At 46.1% G+C, this 21783-nt stretch overlaps 1 protein-coding gene across 1 annotated transcript in view; it reads right to left on the bottom strand.

Annotated features, from left to right (window-relative positions):
- Positions 1-2390: 2390 nt before the first annotated feature.
- The window catches only part of Ubash3b (ubiquitin associated and SH3 domain containing B), a 140248-nt gene continuing 120855 nt past the window's right edge, over positions 2391-21783 (bottom strand). The window contains 8 exon segments of the mRNA XM_050133528.1: positions 2391-3734; positions 5389-5498; positions 7069-7175; positions 9787-9931; positions 12652-12744; positions 13650-13772; positions 15319-15439; positions 16897-17029. Of these exon segments, the coding sequence (XP_049989485.1) occupies positions 3597-3734; positions 5389-5498; positions 7069-7175; positions 9787-9931; positions 12652-12744; positions 13650-13772; positions 15319-15439; positions 16897-17029 (970 nt within the window). The 3' untranslated portion in view covers positions 2391-3596.

The following is a 21783-nucleotide window of genomic DNA, read 5'->3' as shown; positions in this document are numbered from 1 at the left end:
TTGTTTGACTACTAATGACTCTAATTTTCAACCTACACACAGCAAACCTAATACTCTACATATGTAACAGTCCAGTTACTTTGTTTTGCGTCGAGAGGCAATGCCTGTGGTCACGTTCCCAGAAATCAATGGCGAAGTCTTACAAAAGCAAATCCATTTTAGTCGTGTGTTTAAAGATGAAAAGAACCTGCCTAGCAACCCCATCCCCATCACTTGTAACATGGGTGTTCACCTAAACAGATGCTTAGGTCAGGCTGTCCCCTGCCCTCCTTGCCAGTCTAGACCCTTCTTCCCCCACCCCCTCACTTGACATGTGCCTGATCACACTTTAAATGCAAATCTTCAGGAGTCCCATTATCCAACCTTGGGCAAATTTGGTACAGTTGACTGTGCTGACCCTGTGCTGCTTAGGGGAAGGCTCATCTGTATTCTGACACATGAGCATACTGAGCGTAGATTCGAAAGAGCAATTCATCATTGCTGTGAAATCCAGGCCAGCACCTAGGTGACAGAGGAACGCCGTTCTCGGAGCACAGAGGCAAACTTTTCTACAAAGGCAGTGAGATAGGAACTCCTCTCCCTGGTGTTCACTGAGTTCCCCATGACATTAGAAAACTGGAATAAGAGACTCCATTCTTGCAGGGTTACAGCTTGTAGAGTGGAAAAGACACACCCAGGGCAGTGTTGCACATGGCAGGAAGACCATCTACAAGTATTCCAAACAAAACTGGCAAGAGAATGATCAACAGCAATTTACCAAACCCACATGGCTCCAGAAGGCACACTTTTAATTAATTAATTTATTTATTGCAAACTCATCTTTCAAATATAAGGTTACTTTAAAAATAATTCTTTGGTTAAAATTTAATTAAAACAAGAAGTAGAAAGTCTCCCAGGCCTTTCATGACAGGGTAAAAAACAACCGCCTCTCTCAGCCATCAGATGGCTACTTAATCAGCCATTCAGATTGCATGAATCTGAATGCAAAGGGAAAGACACATTTATCTGAAAGCTATTGTCACCATGGGGTGAAGCAAAGGGCTCCTCACAGCCAAGCAGCGCTGGTGAGGAGAGCCTGGGAAAAGGAGGGCCCCAGTGTGTCCATTAACATGCGCCAAGGATCCCCGGCAGTCCACAGAGGAAATCACAGGGACAGAGCCCTACCTAGGAACAAGACTGGAACATGTGCACACTTGTGAAAGCAGGACTCTGATTAGACAAGTAATACCATAGCAAACTCTTTCCTTACTTTCATCTCCTTTGCTGTATTTCAGATATCAGATAGCTTTCCAACATTTATCAAAAAAGGGCGGGGCTGAAAATTTCTTTTTTTCTGCCCTGTCTGTCCCCGACTCATTCCTTCTCCCAAATATCATCTGAGCTAATAAACATGAGGCACAGATCAGAAAAAACTCACCCCATCTCAGGGTCTGCTGCCCATCTAGAACCTTTGTACCCATATGAAACCTGATACAACGCATGTCTCTTTACAAGCAGATTTGACGGATTGCTCAACTGGAGCCGATATTTAATATTTTTTTAAACACTGCCTGGCCCATTATCTGTAGCCTCTTATTGGCTAGCTCTTACATATTGTTCTAACCCATTTCTAATATTCTGTGTAGCCCACAAGGTGGCTTACCAGGGAGGATCTATTTTACATAGGTAAGAGTGCAATTAGATGTTAATTGAATACAGATCACCCAGCCATTCTGACAAACAATTTGGGCAATTAACCTTTTCTGTACTCAGGTGTTTTCCACTTAAGTTCTTCAGAAACTTTCTTCAGGTTCTGTCCTCTTTGATTCTGTCGAAATCACCCAGGAATAGTGGATTAAGGACAATGGGACATGGCCTGATCAAGAGAATTCATTTACCTAGATGCTTAAGACCAAGATAACTGAGAGAGATGGGGGAGAAGCTGGGAGGAACTGTTTTTCAGAAACACAGACACTGTCCATGGCATTCTTTATAGAGTCAAGGAAATCTGACGATTTAGTGGGAGCGCCCAATCTGGGGAGCTGAACCATCGGGATCCGAGTGAACAGTGGGTTCACGTCACTGCAAACACCAGAAGAATGAGTGACAGGGACATCACAGCGGCTGCACTGTGACTTTTCCTTTGAGACTTCTAATCAGAGTCTTTCCTCCAAGGTATTTTAAGGTTACAACATAATTAATGCGTCACCATAGGGTTACATCCGTGCCAGAAGCTGGGCCCGTGTTCTTTCCGTACCGGCAAGAATCACAGTTTATCTATCAAAATGTGAAGCTGACGACATATTTTCTCTAAGCGTCTTACTTGGGACAACGTGAATGAAATCACACCAGGCTACTGTCTGTGGCCCTAGTGGCTATTCACACAATTAAATAGACATTGATAAGTGATGTTTAGGCTTGATTGTCATTTATTCTTCTTTTAAATACACACACTCTCTCTCTAAATACGTGAAGTAGGCGTGATGAGAGTCACAGGCAGGCTGCGACTCTCCACTCCCTTCAAGCAGCCCTTCCTCCCATCTGTTTTAAATTGTCACAGAGAAGCAAATAAAGAGGACAGCAAAAGGAACAGTGCAGTGGCGACTGCCATCATTCAGGTCAGCCCCCTGGCTTCCTTAAATAACCTAGAACTGGTTTGGCCTGTGGGTATTCTGCCACAGTTGACACAGACTGTATGTGTACAACTCGACCATCAGCACACCTTCTAGAAATATCCATATCGTACAGGAGTTTCTTGCTGATTCAAATAATGAATCAGACACACATCTGTCCAGATGTCGATCTCCTTAACTGCTTGACACAGTCCAGAGCCTGGTGGGAAGACAGATCTTGATTCCGACTGGCTTAGAGCTTTCACAGTTCGTGGGGTTACCACAGAGGGTAGTTTCAACTTGATTAATATTCTGCAAGTTCACCGTACCTCTCATTCAATACATCACACATTTTCTTTATGTCCCCCTGAGTATCTCAAAGTGCTTTGGAGAGCAAAAGTGCTTCTCTCCCCATTTCACAGACAGAAGCATGAAGGACCAGGCTGAATGGTGGAGCCTTTAAGCACGTGCCTTGCACACTAGCGAATGGAGCCCGCTGGGGGTAGAAGCTGCTATACGACCCGAGGACTAGTCTTATGGTTTCTAGTAACCACCAAAGCACTCTGCAACATGGCTTTGCCTTACTTGCAAATGGAATACAAGAGACAATCCCATCCCCGGTTGGATTCGAGACACAGTCCTTGCTCTTGCACGTCTCTTGAGGGTAGGGGCAGCTCTCTGGGAGAAGAGTGAGGCTTTTTAGCCATGCACAGCCTGAAGAAGGGTGGTAGTCTCTGCTGCAGCAGGTGCCCACCTTAGGAAGACAATGCTCCAAAGCCATGCTAGCTAGGCACGTCCAGAGAAGATGGATTTTGTTCTCCTCCTGAATCATGCCTTTCTCTCATTGACACACACAGTCTCACTGTAAGACCCCTAAGCATGAAAAGAAATAGGCAAAATGATTCTGAGCTGTCCACATCAAATGCAGTATGGGCTTTCCCTCTGCTCCTGGACATCCTGAGGACTCATCTGCAACAGGCCGGTTCTTCCCGTTGCTCAGGCAGCTTATTCCTGCAGCAAGGTCTCTCTCCAGTTGAAGCCCCCAGTGGGTCCATGGGTAAGGGGAAGGATGGGCGGGTCTGTCAGCTGCCATATTCCAGTTTCTCCCAATTCTTCACAGGAACAAAAGCCTAGGTATGGGATCTGCAGTCAGAGCAGCAAGGAAAGAAGAGAGCAGAAGAACAAGAGTTAACGCCTTCACCCTCGTGTTGACACAAACTCTCAAGTGTTTCCAGGGCACAGTGGCAGAAATGGAAGTAAAACCTTTTAAGTCAACAAACAATCCTAAATGTATGGGACTGGTAAGTCTAAGGCAACAGTGTGAGTTATTGATCAGCAGGATCTGGTCAACAGTGAGCACCCCTACTTCATGAGTACAGATTGCTGGCTAATAGCATGGGAGGAGAGAATAGGAGCTTGCATGATGCTACCTTAACCAGAGGGATGCATTCTAGATTCTGAGTGGATGTCTGAAACTTGGATGGTCTCAAACTCTGTGTATGCTCCTTTCTCCTATATTTACACACCTATGATAAGGTTTAATCTATAAATTAGACAGAATTAGACCAACATCAATAATAAATAAAACAGAATTGTTTTAACAACATACTATAATATCGGTTATGCGAATGTGCTCACCTCCACCCTGCTGATATCTTACTATATCATCTGTATTTTCAGACCTCAGGTGACCTCAGGGTTGGGGAGAGATTAGAATAATGCAATTGTACCAAGGATTAAACTCCAAATTATACATCAAGTTTAAAAGGTATACCAAGAATTTCTCATTTTCTATTTGGCCACAATGGGAAATAATATTCAAGTTTTTTTGAGTTAGGGTCTCATGTAGTCCAGACTGGCCTTGAACTCATTATGCAGTTAAGAATGACCTTGAAGTCCTGATCATCTGGGATCTACTTCCCAAGGACTGGGATTACAGATGCGTGCCACCACACCTAGCTGACCATTCAACTTAAAAAATGTGTCGCCTTTAATCCCAGCACTCAGGAGGCAGAGGCAGGTTGATCTCTGTGGGATGGAGGTCAGCCTACTTTATAGAGCTAGTTCCAGGACAGACACAAAGTTACACAAAGAAACCTTGTCTTGAAAAAAAAAATCAACAAAAAGAAAAAAGAGAAAAAGCGTCAACTTTGTTTGATCTTCTTCGGGGAATCCTGCACGAGCACTTGTGACATTCAGAGAAGAAACCATGGGCTATCGAGGCAACTCAGAGCTTATTTTGTGTTCAGGATCCAGCCATAAGCAAGACAGCCATAATCTGCTCCAGTAGATTACAGACTGATGGGATGGATGCATACCTAAGGGAACATTTTTTTTTAATGAGAAAATTGTGATTGAGTTTGAACTCTGTTTGAAGGGAAAGGAGATAGCGTCCTCGCATGAAGCGGCATGGGGGGGGGGATGTGGCTGATGGAAAATACAGGCAAAGGGAAGAATCCATGCCAGAGGGTAACTCCCTTGGTCCGGAGCTGATCTTCAGCCTGGTTGGTCTCACACGCTGTTTTCCCCTGCTCTCCAGGCTAAGTTCTCAGTTGCACTGGTACTTGCCTCTGCTAACAGTTCTTAGCATCCCCCACTAAACCTTTTCCTCTTACTCGGTCCTAGTCAAATACCCTACAGAGTTCCACTTGCACACATCTTGGCTGAGTGAATCAGTAAACGAGTCTTCCCAGCTCAGTGGAAAATTCTGCTTCAGGGAAATTAGCTATCAGCTGGTCACCTAGCAGTTACAGAAATGCAAAGTACCACGGGCCCCGTGAATGCGGGAGCGGATTACCTTCCGGACCATTTGGACGAAGTCCTTGGAGTTCTGCGGGGACAGGCCTTGGAGTTGGCAGGTACAGGCTTCGAGGGAAGATGCGTGGGCCACAATCAGAATGTTATTTCCTAGGAAAAGAGACAGGCTCATTATCCCGACCGGCTCACTCACTATTCACCACATATACATATACTGAAATCACAGTGCATGCTATAAATAGGTATGGTTATTATAAGCAAATTAAAAATTTTAAAGAAATTTAGGGATAGATTTCAGTGGTAGACATTTCTGGAGTGCACAATGCCCTGGACATTGCAAAAAAAAAAAAAAAAGTAGGCAAATTTGGGGGCGGAGACTCTACCAAAAGACACTTCTTTTGAAAATGTTCACAATAATATCTAATACCTCGTACACCATAATAGTATCTAATATCCTGTGTGATAATTTAAAAAGAACTGAAAATTTTTTTCCCAAAGGAAAAAAAGTAGAAAGAATCACAGATTTATAAGAAGTCATACCCCACACACATCATGGGAGTAAGGAGGTTCATGTCTCTTCCCCCAACCTCCCCCGTAATTCCATGCTTCACGATGTAATGTTTTACCATCAAAACCATAGGAAGAGATGTGGGTACAAGTCACGATTCTGATCTCACCAGGCTCATCAGCACTGTTTTGGGTGTGAGCATACAGTGTTTGGTGACACCCTCACATGAATATGTAACTATCATCACAACTGAGACACAAGCTTACTGTTCTCTGTCTGTAGGCTCCCTGTGTCGTGTGATGTTTTACCCTTTTTGAGGGGCTCACCATACATCTACCAAATAAATCACACACAGAGGCTTATTCTGAAAGACTCTAAATGCATTTCTGAGGCCTCTCAGCTCTAAAGACATTGTCTGAAGCCTCTTAGCATTTGGAAACAGGACAGTCACCCCCCCCCCCCTCCGACACACACATGCTGGACTGCTCATTCTCCTGTGTCCTTGTGAATAATCTTCAAACATAACTCCATTCTGGGAATTGAAGCAAAGACCACCCACAGCTGTTGACTCAGTTCCTGATGTATTGATTTAGTCACTGGAACAAGGTCAGGATGGCCCACAGATGCTCCCCCTTATCTCACCCGACCATGCAGCTATTCTCCTGCCCTGGAATAGACCAATCACTGCTAGTAGCCCTTTGAATAAGCCAATCCAATAAGTTGGAAAACAGCCTTCAGGTTGCCGGCCTTGTGTCTGTGGCTTTTCGCTTTAAAAGATGGGCTGTAACAGCTACTGCTGTCCTTCACATCCCAAACCTGAGACCAGTCTCCAAGAGGCAAGCAAGCAGTGCATGCGTTTCTGCGGATGAGTTTGTGTCTACACAGCGGTCCCCATCCTGGATCACTGCAGGGAGATGGTATTATTCTATAGAACTTCTGGAAATTCTAACTGGGCACTCTCCCCATAGGATACATTGCAGAGCCCAGCTTACTTAATGTAGTAACGCCATCTACCGGGTCCCTGCGCAGCACTGACGTTACATGCTCACAGGCTATCGCAAACTGAACGTGAAAGGCTCGACAAGAGAGCCTGGGGACATTTGTCTTTCCTACTAAATTGGAAAAAGCAAATTCAAAACACCCCGAACAGCCCATATATAGCAAAGGAGTGATGCCCACCTGTGCAATGGGGTCCCAAGCAACACCACCTACCTTTGCTTTTACATTCGCTTATTATCTCCTTCGTCACTTGGAAACTTCTGCTGATGTAGGTGTCATAGGATTCAGAAATCACTAATTTGCTGACTGGGATGTGAGGTCTACAATGGAAAAGCAAACAAAGGAGAGGAAACATTCTGATGTTTTGATTCCGAGATAAAGGAACATGCTGTCACTCTCTATACTTCCAGATCTCTTGGAAGATCCTGTGTTTCTGTGTCCTCATTTCTCAGGAAAGAAAGGGGTGCAGGGTAGAGACTTTCTGTCAGGCAGATGCTGAGGCTTAAAAGTTACGTTGTCACGCACAGTGACCCAATGGAAAAGGGAGGCATTCTGTGACTGTCTTATCCACAGGGACACACTTAAGCAGACTACATACTTTTCCTTGGCATCACTGATCACCGAGGGTCATAACCACTTGGCTTAGGGGGAGCAAGGTGGAGACTGGTCCCTCTGTATAGATCACTGGGAGGGCTTGAGCTTTCCTTAGCAGCTTTATTCACAATGAGCTGCAAAGGGAGCTCAGAAAAACAGGTGTGCTGTCCATCTATTTGTGAGCCAATGAAATTCCCATCAGCCACTCCCCTCCTCTTTGCATCTTACTTTAAACCATGCACGCTCGGCTCTGATTATATTGACTCCTGGAAGTGTTTCTGTGTCACCATTTGAGCTTCATTTACTTGCTCCAACGGTCTATTCCAGTGCTTCTGCCCCTTCCTAACGCTGTGACCATTTAACACAGATCCTCGTGTTGTTGTAACCTCCAACCATAAAATTATTTTTGTTGCTACTTCATAAATGCAATTTTGCCACTGTTATGAATTGTAATGTAAATATCTGTGTTTTCTAACGGTGTTAGCAGACCTTGTGAAAGGTTGTTTGACCCCCCCCCCCCCAAAGGGTTCTCAACCACAAGTTGAGAACCTATTCACTTGGTGTCATTCATGACAGTGGCCAACTCTACCATACTGCCTCTCAAATGCTTTTACTTTTGGCTTTCTCAACTTATTCGAGGAATCAGAGGCTTCCTATTCCTATTCAAAACTTGCAGAAAATGTGACACTCAATTTTAAAATGGAAAAGAGAACCTAGAATAAGGACCATGTCTTGATCTAGCAATTCCCAAGATTCATCCTGCCTGCACAGCTGGTGGGTGTGTGTGGCCTGGGTGCACATCTGGAGTGCAGTGAAAGGCTCAGTGGGAACACATCTGTAGAACTCTGTAGGTCATCCTGGGAAACAGCGTGGGACACATGCTCAGAGGAAACGGAAACCCAGCCACCCACGAGGACTCGGATGGGGCTGGGTGGAGACAGGGGAGAGCCCTTTCACTAGTGTCAGCCGCAACCTGACCTCGTTCCCAGGCAGAAAGGTGCAGGCGTTGGCACAGGGACAATAGTCTACTGCTATTTCCCCCAAGGATGAGAGAAACAGTAGCCAGAGAGTGGCCAGAAGAACATGAGAGGTAGACGAGTGATGAGTGCAATTGAACGGGATGTCGGAGGAAAGCTAATTCCCTCTAGACGGAGCTGAGCAACTGCGCTATCTTAGCTCTTACCCACAATACGGAGAAGGAGATTCTCTCCCACCTTGTCCAGGAACCCAATGGATTATCCACAGTAAGAGGCCAACAGAGAGCACAGGGAAGACAATTCTATGCAGAATGGTCAGTCACTCTGCCAAATTCTGCCCTAAGAAAGAGGAATTTCATTTCCTACTGAAATGGTTGTGATTTCTGGTCTTCCCTCAAAGCATTGGGAGGGTTTTTGACTGGTACTGCCACTGTATTACTATTGGCTAATTCTTTACCAGGCATGCAGACTGTTCATCTGGGGGTACTGGAAACATTCTAGCACAGAGAATGGTCTAATGGAAAGAGCAATAAACAGGATTAGATGGCTACTAGGCAGAACACACAGAACCGGAGACACAGAGAAATATTAATAGATGTCAATTTTTTTTAACACAGTGAGGTCATCGTTATTATTTCCACACATGGTCACAAGATGTTTTACCATAGGCAAGCCACTTGGACTGTCATATACATAAAAATGGCTTTCTGGGCTGGGAACATGGTTCAGCAGAGTGCTTGTATGTCTGTGTGCATGCACACACACACACACACACACACACACACACACACACATCTCAGTCGCTTTTGCTTTCCAAGACCATAAGAATAACAAATGACCATAGGAGAATTAAAAATCCAGTGGAAGGCAGATATGGCGGCCCATGCCTGTAGTCACAGCCCTTGGGAGACACTCAGGAAAATCAGGCCTTCCAGATCAGCCTGGGCGATATAATGAGACCCTGACTCAAAAGGATAAATAAGCAAGTGATTTGGAAGGTCTAAGGTAGAAACGGAAGGGGCCCCACTGTCACGTCCCACATCCACTGAGCTGTTCTATCCTCACTTTGTGTGTTTCCCTAAAATAGGCAATGTCTTTACTGCTACACTGACATAGATATAATTAAGTTAGAAAATCTGAACATAAGAGTGGGTAGGACAAGAAGCTTAATTTATGCTAACATTAAATACAAGGAAACACTGGACTTCCCCAAGTCCTGGTTTCTAAAATTGTAGCTTGATTTCTACCACCATGAACAATTCCGCGGGGGTCTTGTGAGGTCCATCATCTGCTTGATGAACATGGCGCGGTAACAGTGCAGGACACAGGGTACCAGGGGGACAGCAAGTCAGAAAGTTACCTGTAGGTTGTATCAACACTGAGGTTGGCCGCAGCTAACTCCGATGGAGGTATCCACGCCGGTAATGTGCTCCCAGCAACCCACTTTGTCCATTCAAATAAGCCGGGCTCGACCCGAATCTTTAAGTGATTGTCTTGTTGTAAACCTTAGGGATGAAGTGAAACGAAGATGAAGGAAGTCTCACTAGATCGTCAGTGGAAAAGAATGAACCACACAACAAGCTGTGACAAAAATCACAAGGCAGAGCAGGATGTGCCACACACGCTTCCAAAGGAGGGAAGCAACCAAAAGTCCTACTGAGCTCTTAATGTCTGTAACCCACAATGATGCTAACCATGGCAAGAAAACCCTAATGGTGTACTAGTACCATGATAACCAACAGCACTCTAGCTGGTCCTAAGACCTGCTCAGTGTGAGCAAAATCATGCCTAGTACCAGAAACCTAGCCAACTACCTGGGGTTAGTGAAGTCACAGATCTTGGGGGAAGATCCTGCAACTTTACTAAACCAGCACAATCCCCAACTACATGCTAAATATTCATCCTTAAACCCCACGCAAGTATGGTCATCACCCTCTACCAAGGAAACTTCTCTTTGCAACAGCTGAAACACATTACAGAAGACCACAACTAATCAGAGGCAGAATTGTGGAGCTCAGTCCCAAAAGATCCATATACAGAACCCTAACCTACATCCCGCATCTAACGTTCAGGTGAATCTTGAGAAAGAGGGAACAGAAAGATGGGAAGAAACAGAGGACCAGGAGTTTACTACAAGAGTGTGTCTCCTAGGAATATCAGAAGATAAAGCCTCACAAACATGATGGGCTAAACATGAGCAGAACGAAGATGGCACCAGCAGACATGATGGTGGAAGGGGATGGGGAAGCCCACGAAGCCTCAACCCTACATAAGGAACTGTGGGCAACTGGGGAGTATTGAGAATGGGAGAGGGGGTTGCTCTAGGGAAGAGCGTCTCCGATGGCTGTCCAATACTAAAGGGTCAGCCTGAAACCATCCATACAGGCAGCACTGTACAAACGGGACATGTGGTACTTACAGATTCAGAAAGACAAATGCACACTGTAACAGCTGATGAAAACAGAGGTCATGAGAGAGAGTGGGTGGGTGTGGCAAAGGGTTAGGGAGGAGGAAAGGGAGGGGGAGATGGTACTCAAAAAATAAAAAATATTTTAATAACAATGCAGTGATTGCTTTCCTACTAGACTCAATATATCACTTAAGTTGGAAGCACACAGGTTTGGACAAATTTATAAATTCGTGTTTTACAGTGTAAACTGTAAACGAATTTAATAGGTAAACTTTACAGTTATGAACAAAGCATGTGCTAAAAAATACAATAAATTTACCAACAAGTGCATTTTTTCCCTCTGGCTGCACCTCCACCATGCATGCTGGCTGCTAGCAGATTGAAGAGAAAGTCTCCCCTCCACAAGCCATTACCCAATCTGTCCAAGCTTGTGACTCCCTTTGTACTGTCAGAAACAAAAGTCTCGCTATATGCTCCAGGCTGACTTCACATTCTCAATCCTCCTGCGTTGGCTTCCTCTGGAGTGCTGGGATTACAGGTGTGCACCGCCATGTCCCTCTCATTTCCACTATAATTCTCTCTCTAGTAAATTCCATGACATCTTACAGAACAAAACTCAAATCCTTCGGCTAGTCTCATGGCACCTACGACGGTACAGTGGCTTACACTGTACCTGGGCGTCACACCAATACTCGCTTTGTCCATCAGGGAACCCAGCATTTACATGTGGCAGTGCACACGTTCTGTTTTATCATAGTGTGATTCCCCGGGAACACAAATCTTCCCTTCAGACTCACTCAGCTCTCCATACACCGCCTTTAGTCCAGTTTCTCTGTGCACAGTGAGCACACAGACGCTTCTGTACTGAGAGGAAGGTTTACTTAAGGTTAAAGAACAGAGGACTCAAGTGTTGTGTCAAATCCTTGGCTGGCTTCTTTATTTCTGGCTCATTTGTTTGTCTGGCTCAAGTTCAGTCCAACTCCCCGTCTCCCCATCTCCCCATCTCCCTGCCTCCCCTGCCCCGTCTCCTTTCCAAAGCGGGGAGAATACAGACGGCTCTAATACAAACTTCCATGGGTTTTAGGGTGAGAGCTGAGTACTTTTATAGTGAGGGGGCTTTTAAAGCCTTTCCAGTTTGTGGGGTACAGTGGTATGCACCTAATCCCAGCACTCAGTAGGTAGAGGGAGGTGGATCTCTGTGAGTCTGAGGCCAATATAGTCAACAAAGTGAGTTCTAGGCCAGTCAAGGCTACACAGTGAGACCGTGTCTCAAAAATAAGTGAATAAGTACGTCTTTCCAATTAACCGAAGAAAGTAAGATGGCGATGCTGTAGAACTCCCAACAGCTCAGTCGCTGCTATGAACAAAAGGTAAACAACAGATTCAACTGCTTAAATGCAGAGAGAGAATCACATCTATAAAAGGTGTAAAGATTTCCGTATAGTTATAACCCATCCAAGACAGCTTGAAATTCTTAGAGAAAATGATTAGCATCTCCCCTCTATCTGGATGACATCGCCAGGAGTATGACCTTTGTTCAAGGTTGGTCACCTTTTGGAAGAATCCTCAATAAAAGTTCCAGATTTGTGTAAGCCAAGATGGCTCAAGCCTGTAATCCTAGCACTCAGGAGACTGAGGCAGGGGGATTGCTGCAGGTTTGAGGGTAACCTCAGTTACACGCTACCTTGAAACCATCTTAAATAAAACAACAACAACAAAAACAAACTTTCAGTTTTTGAAGCTCCATAACTCTGCAGTAAGTGCCAGGAAACAGTCGGATGAACTACATAACCGCTGTCAAGCTACGAGTCTTACCTTTCAATATATTATGTGCAGTCTGAACGCAGCGTAGGGATGGAGAGCAATAAACGTGATCAATAACGGTGTTACTTTCTAACAAGGCTTCACCTGCCGAGCAAATCAGCCGAGAATTAGCATGATGGAGTCACTTGGGTTTCATCTTGATCTTCGATGGGACCAAGCCAAGCAGATCCACACACCTCCCTTTCCCAGCAGCAGCTCACGGAGAGCCAGTAATGTCGACCAGATCCCCCATCAGTGCATCCATGGAAGAGGCAAAGCAACACACTTCTTCATGCCTTCTTTCTTTCTAGAGCTAGCATGCAACAAAATGCCCTCGTGGGGAGGCCTACCAGCAGGGTAATACTCTGACCTCTATTGGGAAGATGCTTCTTGTTCGGTCAGCCATACAGTCTGACAGCCATTCACAACACATACATGTGTATCCATTCACACCTGGGTCCCAGTTACCTCATCCAAGAACTTTCCCCAAAGTAAATGGTCAATAAATATGTATTGGATGACTAAGGAGTACATGACACAGTTTCTGCACAGCCAGTACAGGAAATACTTTCAAAGAACTGAACAGCTTCAAAAAGTCACTGGGCCTGTGCAAATTCAGCAATGCCCCTGTACCTCTTCCTCACCCTCAGCTCTCCTTACACCTGCTGGCAGATGCTACTGTCTTGAGCTATCAGGGGACACATGACTAGTCCAGTGGCATATGCAAACCAAGCCTGACTTTCCATCTCCATTCCTCGCCGGGATCCCGTCTGTAACCAGCAGAAGCCTACCTGGAATCCCAGCCCAGAGAAAGCTGAGACAGGAAAATCTGATATTCTATGCCATCCTGGTGGTCTATAAGACCCTGTCTCAAAAAACCAACAAAACAAACACACACACACACACACACACACACACACACATGGAAATCCCAAGAAGTATGTTTACACACTCATGGTTGGGTCTGTTGAACGAGCCAGGAGACACTATGCAATCACAGGGGCCCTTACCCACTAGCCTTGCTTGCATACACCCAAACACAGTGATTGGTGCATCTTTCTCGTAGTCTCGGAAACCACCGCTCCGCTGAGGTAAGCTATGAGGCATGTTCAGGTTGGTGCGTATGTAGCGGCCTGGTGGGAGAAGAGCAAATAAAGACCACATAGACTTTTTCTTTACGTGAGACGTTCCTCGGTGATCCTGACCCCTCCTCCTTGGTCAAAGACACTGAACGGAACTGTCTGAAGCCAATGGAAAACATCGAATCTGACACTTTTTCTTCAGTGAACTGACTTAGAATCCACCCTCCCTTCTGCTGATGACAGCGATGAGGGAATTTCTCAGTGAATGTAACAACCAGACTCAGGCAAGGCTCCCCTTCTTAAAATGCCACTCGAGTGAGAATGGAACCAGATGGGCCACAGAGATGCCATGGCGGAAACTCTGGTCACAGAATCATCACGTGTCTCTGAACTGGTTTTGTTGTCTGAATGTGGGCAAGATACAGTGACTCTTTGCTTCCTGGTACCTCAGCTTATAGAATAGGGACAAAACGCTTATCTTTTCCCTGAAGTTGGAACAATCAAGAAGGACTCAGAGATTCCAAGAATTTTGTAACTGCATGTACTTGATGACTACATGTACATAAAAGCAGCTTGACTGCGCCCTCTAGAGGCCATTATGGGTATGCATTGCTGTGCAGGCCATCAACCATTGAGACCTGTGATGGATTCCAAGGGCCCCACTAGATGCCTAAAACCATAGACAGGGACGAATCCTGAACAGACTACGTTTTTCACTCTCACAAAACACACCTATCATAACTTTTAACTTATAAGTTAGCCGCAGCAATGAGGAATAATCAAATGATAGACCACAATGCAAGTTACAGAGATGTCTCGCATAAAACACTCTGGAATTCTTATGAAAGGGCGCTGTGACTACAGGACCGGGTGAAGAGAAACAAATGATATTGTGACAGCAGATTTTATAACCAAGATGATAGCAGGCGAGAAATGGATGGGTACAATATGCACTGTGGATACATTGGACAAAGGGATGATGACCCAGATGGGACAGACTTGGGCAGCCTGAGATTTTATCACGTTACTTAGAGTGGAGGGATCATAACATAAAACAAACCGATTGCTTGTTTGCTGGCTAATTTTGCATCAACTTGAGTCATCTGAGTGGAGGGAACCCAAACTGAGAAAATGTCTTCATATGATTGGGTTGCAGGCAAGCCTGTAGAACATTTTCTTAATTAGTGATTGATGGGGGAGGGCCCATCCCATGGTGGGTGGAGCCACCCTTGAGCTGGTGGTCCTGGGTTCTATAGGAAAGCAGACTGAGCAAGCCATGGGGAGCAAGCCATGGGAAACAAGTCAGTAAGCAGCATCCCTCCACGGCCTCTGCATCAGCTCCTGTCTCCAGGTTGCTGAGTTCCTGCCCTGTCCTTCCTTCAATGATGGTTGACAATGTGGAAGTGTCAGTCAAACAAGCCCTTTCCTCCCCAGCTTGCTTTTCGGTCATGGTGATTCACCACAGCAGTAGAAACCCAAACTAAGCTAGACAGCTTGCTTGAGACTTTTCTGCTTACTAGTCTTAGACCATGGTTAACTGTGGCTAGCTGAACCCACAGAGTCAAACTGGATGAACGGAGAGACTACAATCACTCACCTTTGGCATCAAAGCACTGGGATAGCCAGTACTTCCCGAACACAACATCCATCCTCTCCCCATGCCGACACACGAAGAGACATCGCTTCTGGGGCCCAGGCTGGCTGTTGACTCTCAGGGGCTGCAGGGGAAGAAAAGCAAGGAGTAAGCAGACACTCTGCACCCACAGATGGTGCACCCTGATACCCAGTGAGCGGAGCTCTGGGAAAAATTCTGCCAGTATATGACTCCGACAATCTCCCTGACCTCCCTGAGTTCAGTTTGGCCTGCCTGTAAAGTGAGGATAGTAAATTCCTCCTACAGACGTCATAAATGACTCTCAGGTGCCTAAGAGATACCTGCAGGTGCTTTGAAATAGGAAGGATTGTAAGTGCCATGCTCTTTGCTGCCCCCTACTGTAACAGGAGGGCTACTTAAGGTACAGGTCATGGGTCAAACCTGTCCTTAATGTAGAGATGATCATCCAGAAGGGCAGCTATCTCCTCCAAAGAGATACGTCATCAGTTCCTTCTAGGAGGGAGAACTTCCATCTTCACAGGTGTCTGCCTCATGCCTAGTTTATATCCAGTGCCCTGCTATGCACATTCTTTTTTTTTCTACAATTTTATTATTTTTGTCTATGGGTGTTTCGCCTGCATGCATGAATGGGTACCAAGTATGTGCAGTGTCCACAGAGGCCAGAAGAATACACTAGGACTGGAATTACAGACAGCTATAAGCTGCCATGTGGGTGCTGGAGTTGAACCCGGGTCTTTTGGAAGGGCAGCTTCCTTGCTGAGTCCTCTCTCCCTCCAGCCACATTCTGTATATCCCAATCATCATGTGCACTCTGTTATCTGACTACATAGATTGATTTTCTAGAATGAGCTCAGGGGGTTAAGCTGCAGCTTCCCAGTGGTGACTTAGGTTGAGTCAACTACTGGCTTCCACAGCTGCTAGCGGCACCGCACAGAAGTTTCTCCATCCTTCCTGCTGATGCATTTGATGTTCCCAGTTGCCTTGAGCTGCCAGGCCCTTGCTGGCCACCACTCTTCTACTGGCTTCTTTTTGATCTGTTAATGGGTGGACTGGTGCCGTGGACTTTGCCACCTGCCTTCTTGATGTTCTTTTAACTCAAACCCTGGGCTCCAGACAAGTGTATCTCCTCTGTTTTCACCCTTAACACACTGAACTTTCAACCTGTCTTTGTTTTTCCTTACAGCTCCTACTCCTTCCTCCAGCCTGTCTCCCAAGTGTTATCAAAAGATACTGAATTCTCAAGTCCAATGACCACGCGAAGAACCTCACTCTACTGATACAAATATGGTTGTCATCCCTATTGTGAGAGATAGCCTCCTCTTCCTTCCTTGGGATGGCCTTGCTTCCAAGCTCAGGCCCTCATGGCAATGCCCACAGGTGGCAACCACTCACCCGTCTCTTCCTAGTTCGGGACTACTGTGTGTCTTTTATGACCTTGTGTACTTGTCTCCCCGTAAGGTTAGGGACCCTCTGAAAGAAGCAAGGTCAGCGCTGAGGATGGTCCTCAGAGCATCCCGACTAGATTCGAGGACACGACATGACCCCCATGGTCAGCCTCACCTGCATGGGCTGGCAGATGATAGTGAGAGGCGTTGTCTCCCCGAGTCCTTGGTCCTCATACTGTCGCCTCTCCAATACCCCGTCACCAAAGGTGAGGGAGCTGGGTGACACGGTATTTAAGATGGAGTATGAACTGCAGAGGAAGGAGAGGAGAGGGTTAACTGCTTTGGCCAGGAGTATGGGAATTAGCACAAAGCACTGTCTGGTCACATGGTGTTTGGGAACCTGAGCAGGAACACCCATCCCCAGGCAAGAACATCTTGTTTTTGACTGAAGTCTCATAGTTAATAAACAAGGGGCGGACAGTTCTCAGAGCTGAGAACAGATGCACGCATCTCTTTGGGCAGGGATGGGGTCCAGTGATTCTAGGCTTATTAGGATGCCACAGGCAGGGCTGGCAGCAAAGACACGTTAAAGAATAATGAGGTATCAATTATGTACCACTGTTCCAGCTCTTTCTGTCGCTGCACTGAAACAAACAGTTCCCGCTGCCTTTAATCTTTTCCACGGCAATTTCCATCCGAGGAATGCGAGGGGCGCTGTCTTCCCAGCGCCACTTGCCCGTGGCTATGAGGCTCAGGAGCAGAGTCTTACCCCTTGTCCCTCAGCCTGCCTTCTTCAGCCTCCAGCACTGTGCTCGCCTCCACAGCCACTTCAAGGAGCTGATTAAAAGCTGGGTTATTTCAGAGGAGCTGACTCCTGCCAGATGTTTGGAGCTGTGAGCCAAGAACTCTTTATTTCTGACTATGCCACTGTCACTTTGCAGGCCCCACAGGCGCTCTGGCTGAGAGCAGGACTGTCCAAACATGCCACACTGAGAGTTTCTGCACACAGGACGGCTCTCCAAAGCTTTCTCTACTGAGGGCTGCTATTTAAATACGGCTACTGGGCAGATCCAACGAACATCACCCGGGTCGCCGGGCAGTCTCAAAAGGAAGTATTTGAATTTTTAATTTCTCGCTCTTGGTAAAGCCCGCTGTGCTCAATCAAGTCTGGGTTTGTGTCTGTGGACCCTGCGATCTGTGCAGGCTACCCACTCTGCAGTATTTGTCTTTAACACAGTATGCATATTAGAATTTTATGTTTGAATTTTTCCCCATATTTTCTAAGATCAGTAAGAAAGCTGGTTTTCGGGTTTTTAAAAATTGTCTACCTCTAGTTTTTTTTTTTTTTAACATATATTCATTGTGCACAGTACTTAGTTTCATAAGGACATTGTCATACAAGTACATGATGTACTTAGATGCTGGGTGTGGTGGCGCACCCCTTCGATCACAGCACTCTGGAGGCGAAGTAGGCAGAACTCTGAGTCAGCCTGGTCTACACAGCAAGTTCCAGGACAGCTACACAGAGATTCTGTCTGGTGGTTGTGGTCTGGGGACACAAATATCTTCTTTCAAAAAATGTTGAGAGGCAGGCAGATCTCTGTGAGTTCAAAGCCAGCCTGGTCTACAAGATAGTTCCAGGACAGGCTCCAAAGCTACACAGAGAAACCCTGTCTCGAAAAACAAAAACAAAAAATTGATAATGTACTTTGATCACCCTTTCTCCCCATCTCCCCCACTATTTCTATGAACTCCTTTAAACAGTCTGATTTCTATGTTCATGTCATACCTATGTACGTATGTACGTGTATGGGATTTTATGTACCTGTATAAAATTTACGATGGACAAGTAAGAGAAAATGCGCAATATTTGCTTTTCTGAGTCTGACTTAATTCATTTACGGTAATAATCTCCTACTGTAGCTACTTCCTTTCAAGTGGACATTGTTTTGTTTTCCGCTACATCAAATCCCGCTCATATATTTACCACATTCTCTTTATTCGCTCCTCTGCTGACGACATCTAGCCTGGTTCCATCATTTGGCTACTGTGACCAGTACTTCAATAAATGCTACCGTATGCTGCCTTAAAGTCGATGGTAAATACCCACGAGCAATACAGTCAGATCAGAGGTTAGAAGTTGATTGGATTTTTGTTTTTGTTTTCAGGACATCCTATGATTTTAGGACTGTGGCACACCTTTTGTCCTTCCTAGTCCCCCATACCTCTGCTTTCCCCCTACAAATGACAGAGCAATTTTTGTTTTCCTTTGAGACAGGGTTTCATATAGTTATTTCAGACTGGTTTCCAACTCTACACACAGCCAAGCCTGGCTTTAAACTCCTGGTCCCCCTGCTTCTATCTCTTAAGGGATGGGATTATAGGCATGTACCACCAGGCTCAGTCTCTATGATGCTGAAGATCAAACCCTAGGCTTCAGGCATGCGGGGCAAATACTCTGTCAACTGAGCTGCGCCCCAGCCTGACTATATGTCCAGGCGAAGGTGTCAGACCCTGAGAGATTTGCAGCCCTGTGCGTACAGATGCACGAAGGTGCTCCTGGCTGCGCCCTGCTCCCCACAGGCCATGGTCCAGAGCCAGAGAACCAGAGGCCTGTATCTCAACAAGGCGTGTCTATTCAGTATGATACACAGTCAAATTAAACCTGTAATGAGTGTATTTAAGTAACTATAGCTCAAGGAATCTGAGCCATTCACACACTCTAATAGGCCAGCTGTTCTGCTTTATTTTAAGCAGAGAGCCCCCAACGGCATACAACTGAAGAAGCTTCAGTCTCTCTGTCTGGCTCATCAAAGCTTCAGGCCTTCAACGTCTAGCTGTCTGGAATCATGCCGACATCTCCCTGGGCTGTGTCTGTAACGTCTTTACTTTATCACAGCTGGGAAAAAAATGATAGGGCCTTTTCTCTTCCTCCAGTTCCCTTGGGGAGGAGAATGGCAGCTTCCTTGCTGTCTTCGGTGTCACTATAATCAAAGGACCTGGCTCCCCCTGAGACAGGGCGGGGACAGTGCCAGACCAGGGTGGAGAGGATGCAGGTCTGATACCCAGAACCCCTTCTCAGGGAGCAGGAAGATGCCAGTTCCTGCCTAGAACATGCTAGGCCTGTCTGAAGGCCAGAATCTCACCCCACTGTAGAGGACAGTGGGCCACCATCACCCAGAAAATAGTTAGGGACACTTAGGGACAAATGGCCACCAGAAAGAGCAGCGAGAGAGCATTTTCTTAGCCATCCAGAAGGCTGAGGAGCACCAGGTGGGGAGAGGTACAAAAGCCATTGACACCCCAAGTCTCTGGACACTGCCTTAACCCTTTCTACAGCTTTTCATGGAGCCAGCCAGGGTCCAGCCAAGTGGCTCATGTGTCTCCCCAGAACTGTCCATCTTTGGTTAGGCCCCCGTGAGAAGATCTGTCTTACAGAGCTGAGCTATGCCTTGGAGTTATTTTTAGCCCTGGTGGTAAGCATTCAATTACAGATCACCTATTGGGATATTTTTACGGAAGAGACCTTTAAGTTTCATGAGGTCTGGTAAACAGAGACAGAAAAAAAAATCATCAAAACCCTAGTGGGCGTTCTGTAGGCAGTACTGCAGTAGTCACCGCAAACCTTGGAAAACTGACCTTCCCTGAAGCCACCACTACAGCTTCTACTCTCTGTGCAACGATTATCTCCTTCCTGGTGGCCCAGAGAAGTAACTCAGCTTGGGCAAAGTCTGCACCGCTGGTACATGAGAGAGCTAGGATTGGGATATAATGCGACTAAAACTCAAGTTCTTAATCGCAGAGTCTCAACGCCTAACCCTTGTATCCTGACACTCTTCGCAGAGCCAGCGGTGAACCTGGCAGTTTAACAGAAAGCAGCGTTCCCAGGAGATGACATCAGCAACTGTCTTCACAATAAAAGATAACACACAGACCTTCCATGGTGCCCTGAGTGAGGTCAGTCAGTTTCCCCCATGGCGGAGCCTGAGTTCTAGTTCAGGGAGGAAGGCTACAGGAAAGTCTTACAAGGGTGAGCAGGACTTCATGTGTGTGCTCCCCCACATCTAGCCCCACTGCTTAACAAAGAGACCCACGAGCTGTGCTTCATCAAGCAAATTCTTCAGTTCTCAGTATGTGCGTGAGCCACTTATTGAGGAGATGTTCTGGGAAGTGATTTGTCAGAATAGCAATGGGGTGAACTTAAACTAAGCCGCTAGCATGCGGTGTGACACGGCTCAAGGTCCCATTACTGTGTACAAAGTCCACCTGCAACCCAAATGCTATTACAAATGTGATACATGGCTGTATTTTGTTTTACTTGAAGAGTCACTCACTGACCCGAGACTCACTAGTAGGTTAGGCTGGTTGAACCCACCCACCTCCCACCCCAATTTCTATTTTCTCAGCACTGGGGCTACAAGCTTTACCAGAGTGGTCTCTCCCAGCCCTTCCTCGTTTTTACGGGATAAAATGGTGATTAGAGTCTCAACTTCTATATTTTCATCTTCAGAAACATTAAAACAAAACCGGATGTTTGCGGGCATGAGGCATCTGGATGCCTGTGGGCTGGGGACAGAGTGGGGTGGGGTGGCACATGAGGCAGAGGAAGGAAGAGGGCTTCTTTCCCATCTTGAGTGTGTGGTTTGTCTGGGAACCTTCTTGGTTCTTTTGCCTCCTGGAAAAATAGGAGGCAGAAGTCACCCTGCTCTGGTCCCTTCTAACAGGAGCAACAATGAGGGGTAAGGACACAAGGCTTTCAGGGCTTCTGCCTCTCAGCAACATTGTCACAGGGAAGAAACAAAACAGAAGGAAAACCAAATCTGCATGTGAAGCCTGGCAGCTGGATTTGAGCTCCCTGGATTGGGGCGGGGAAAGCAGCTTTGTGTTCCTGTTTATAACCGGGACAAAGCTGGTCATACAACATGATCCATTTTGGACACTGGACCCCAGTGTGGGAGGACAGCAGAGTAGTGAGGTGGCTGTCACCTCAATAAGGATTGTTAGGAATCATGCTCCCACTAAGTTTCAACAGGTGCCTGTCACCTTGAACACAGTCTCTGTT

Source organism: Alexandromys fortis, unplaced genomic scaffold (genome assembly GCF_014885135.2).
Source record: "Alexandromys fortis isolate MF-2015 unplaced genomic scaffold, M_Fortis_MF-2015_v1.1 scaffold_231, whole genome shotgun sequence".
In the NCBI taxonomy this organism is placed as follows: Eukaryota; Metazoa; Chordata; class Mammalia; order Rodentia; family Cricetidae; genus Alexandromys; species Alexandromys fortis.
This window is presented reverse-complemented; position numbering and strand designations above follow the sequence as displayed.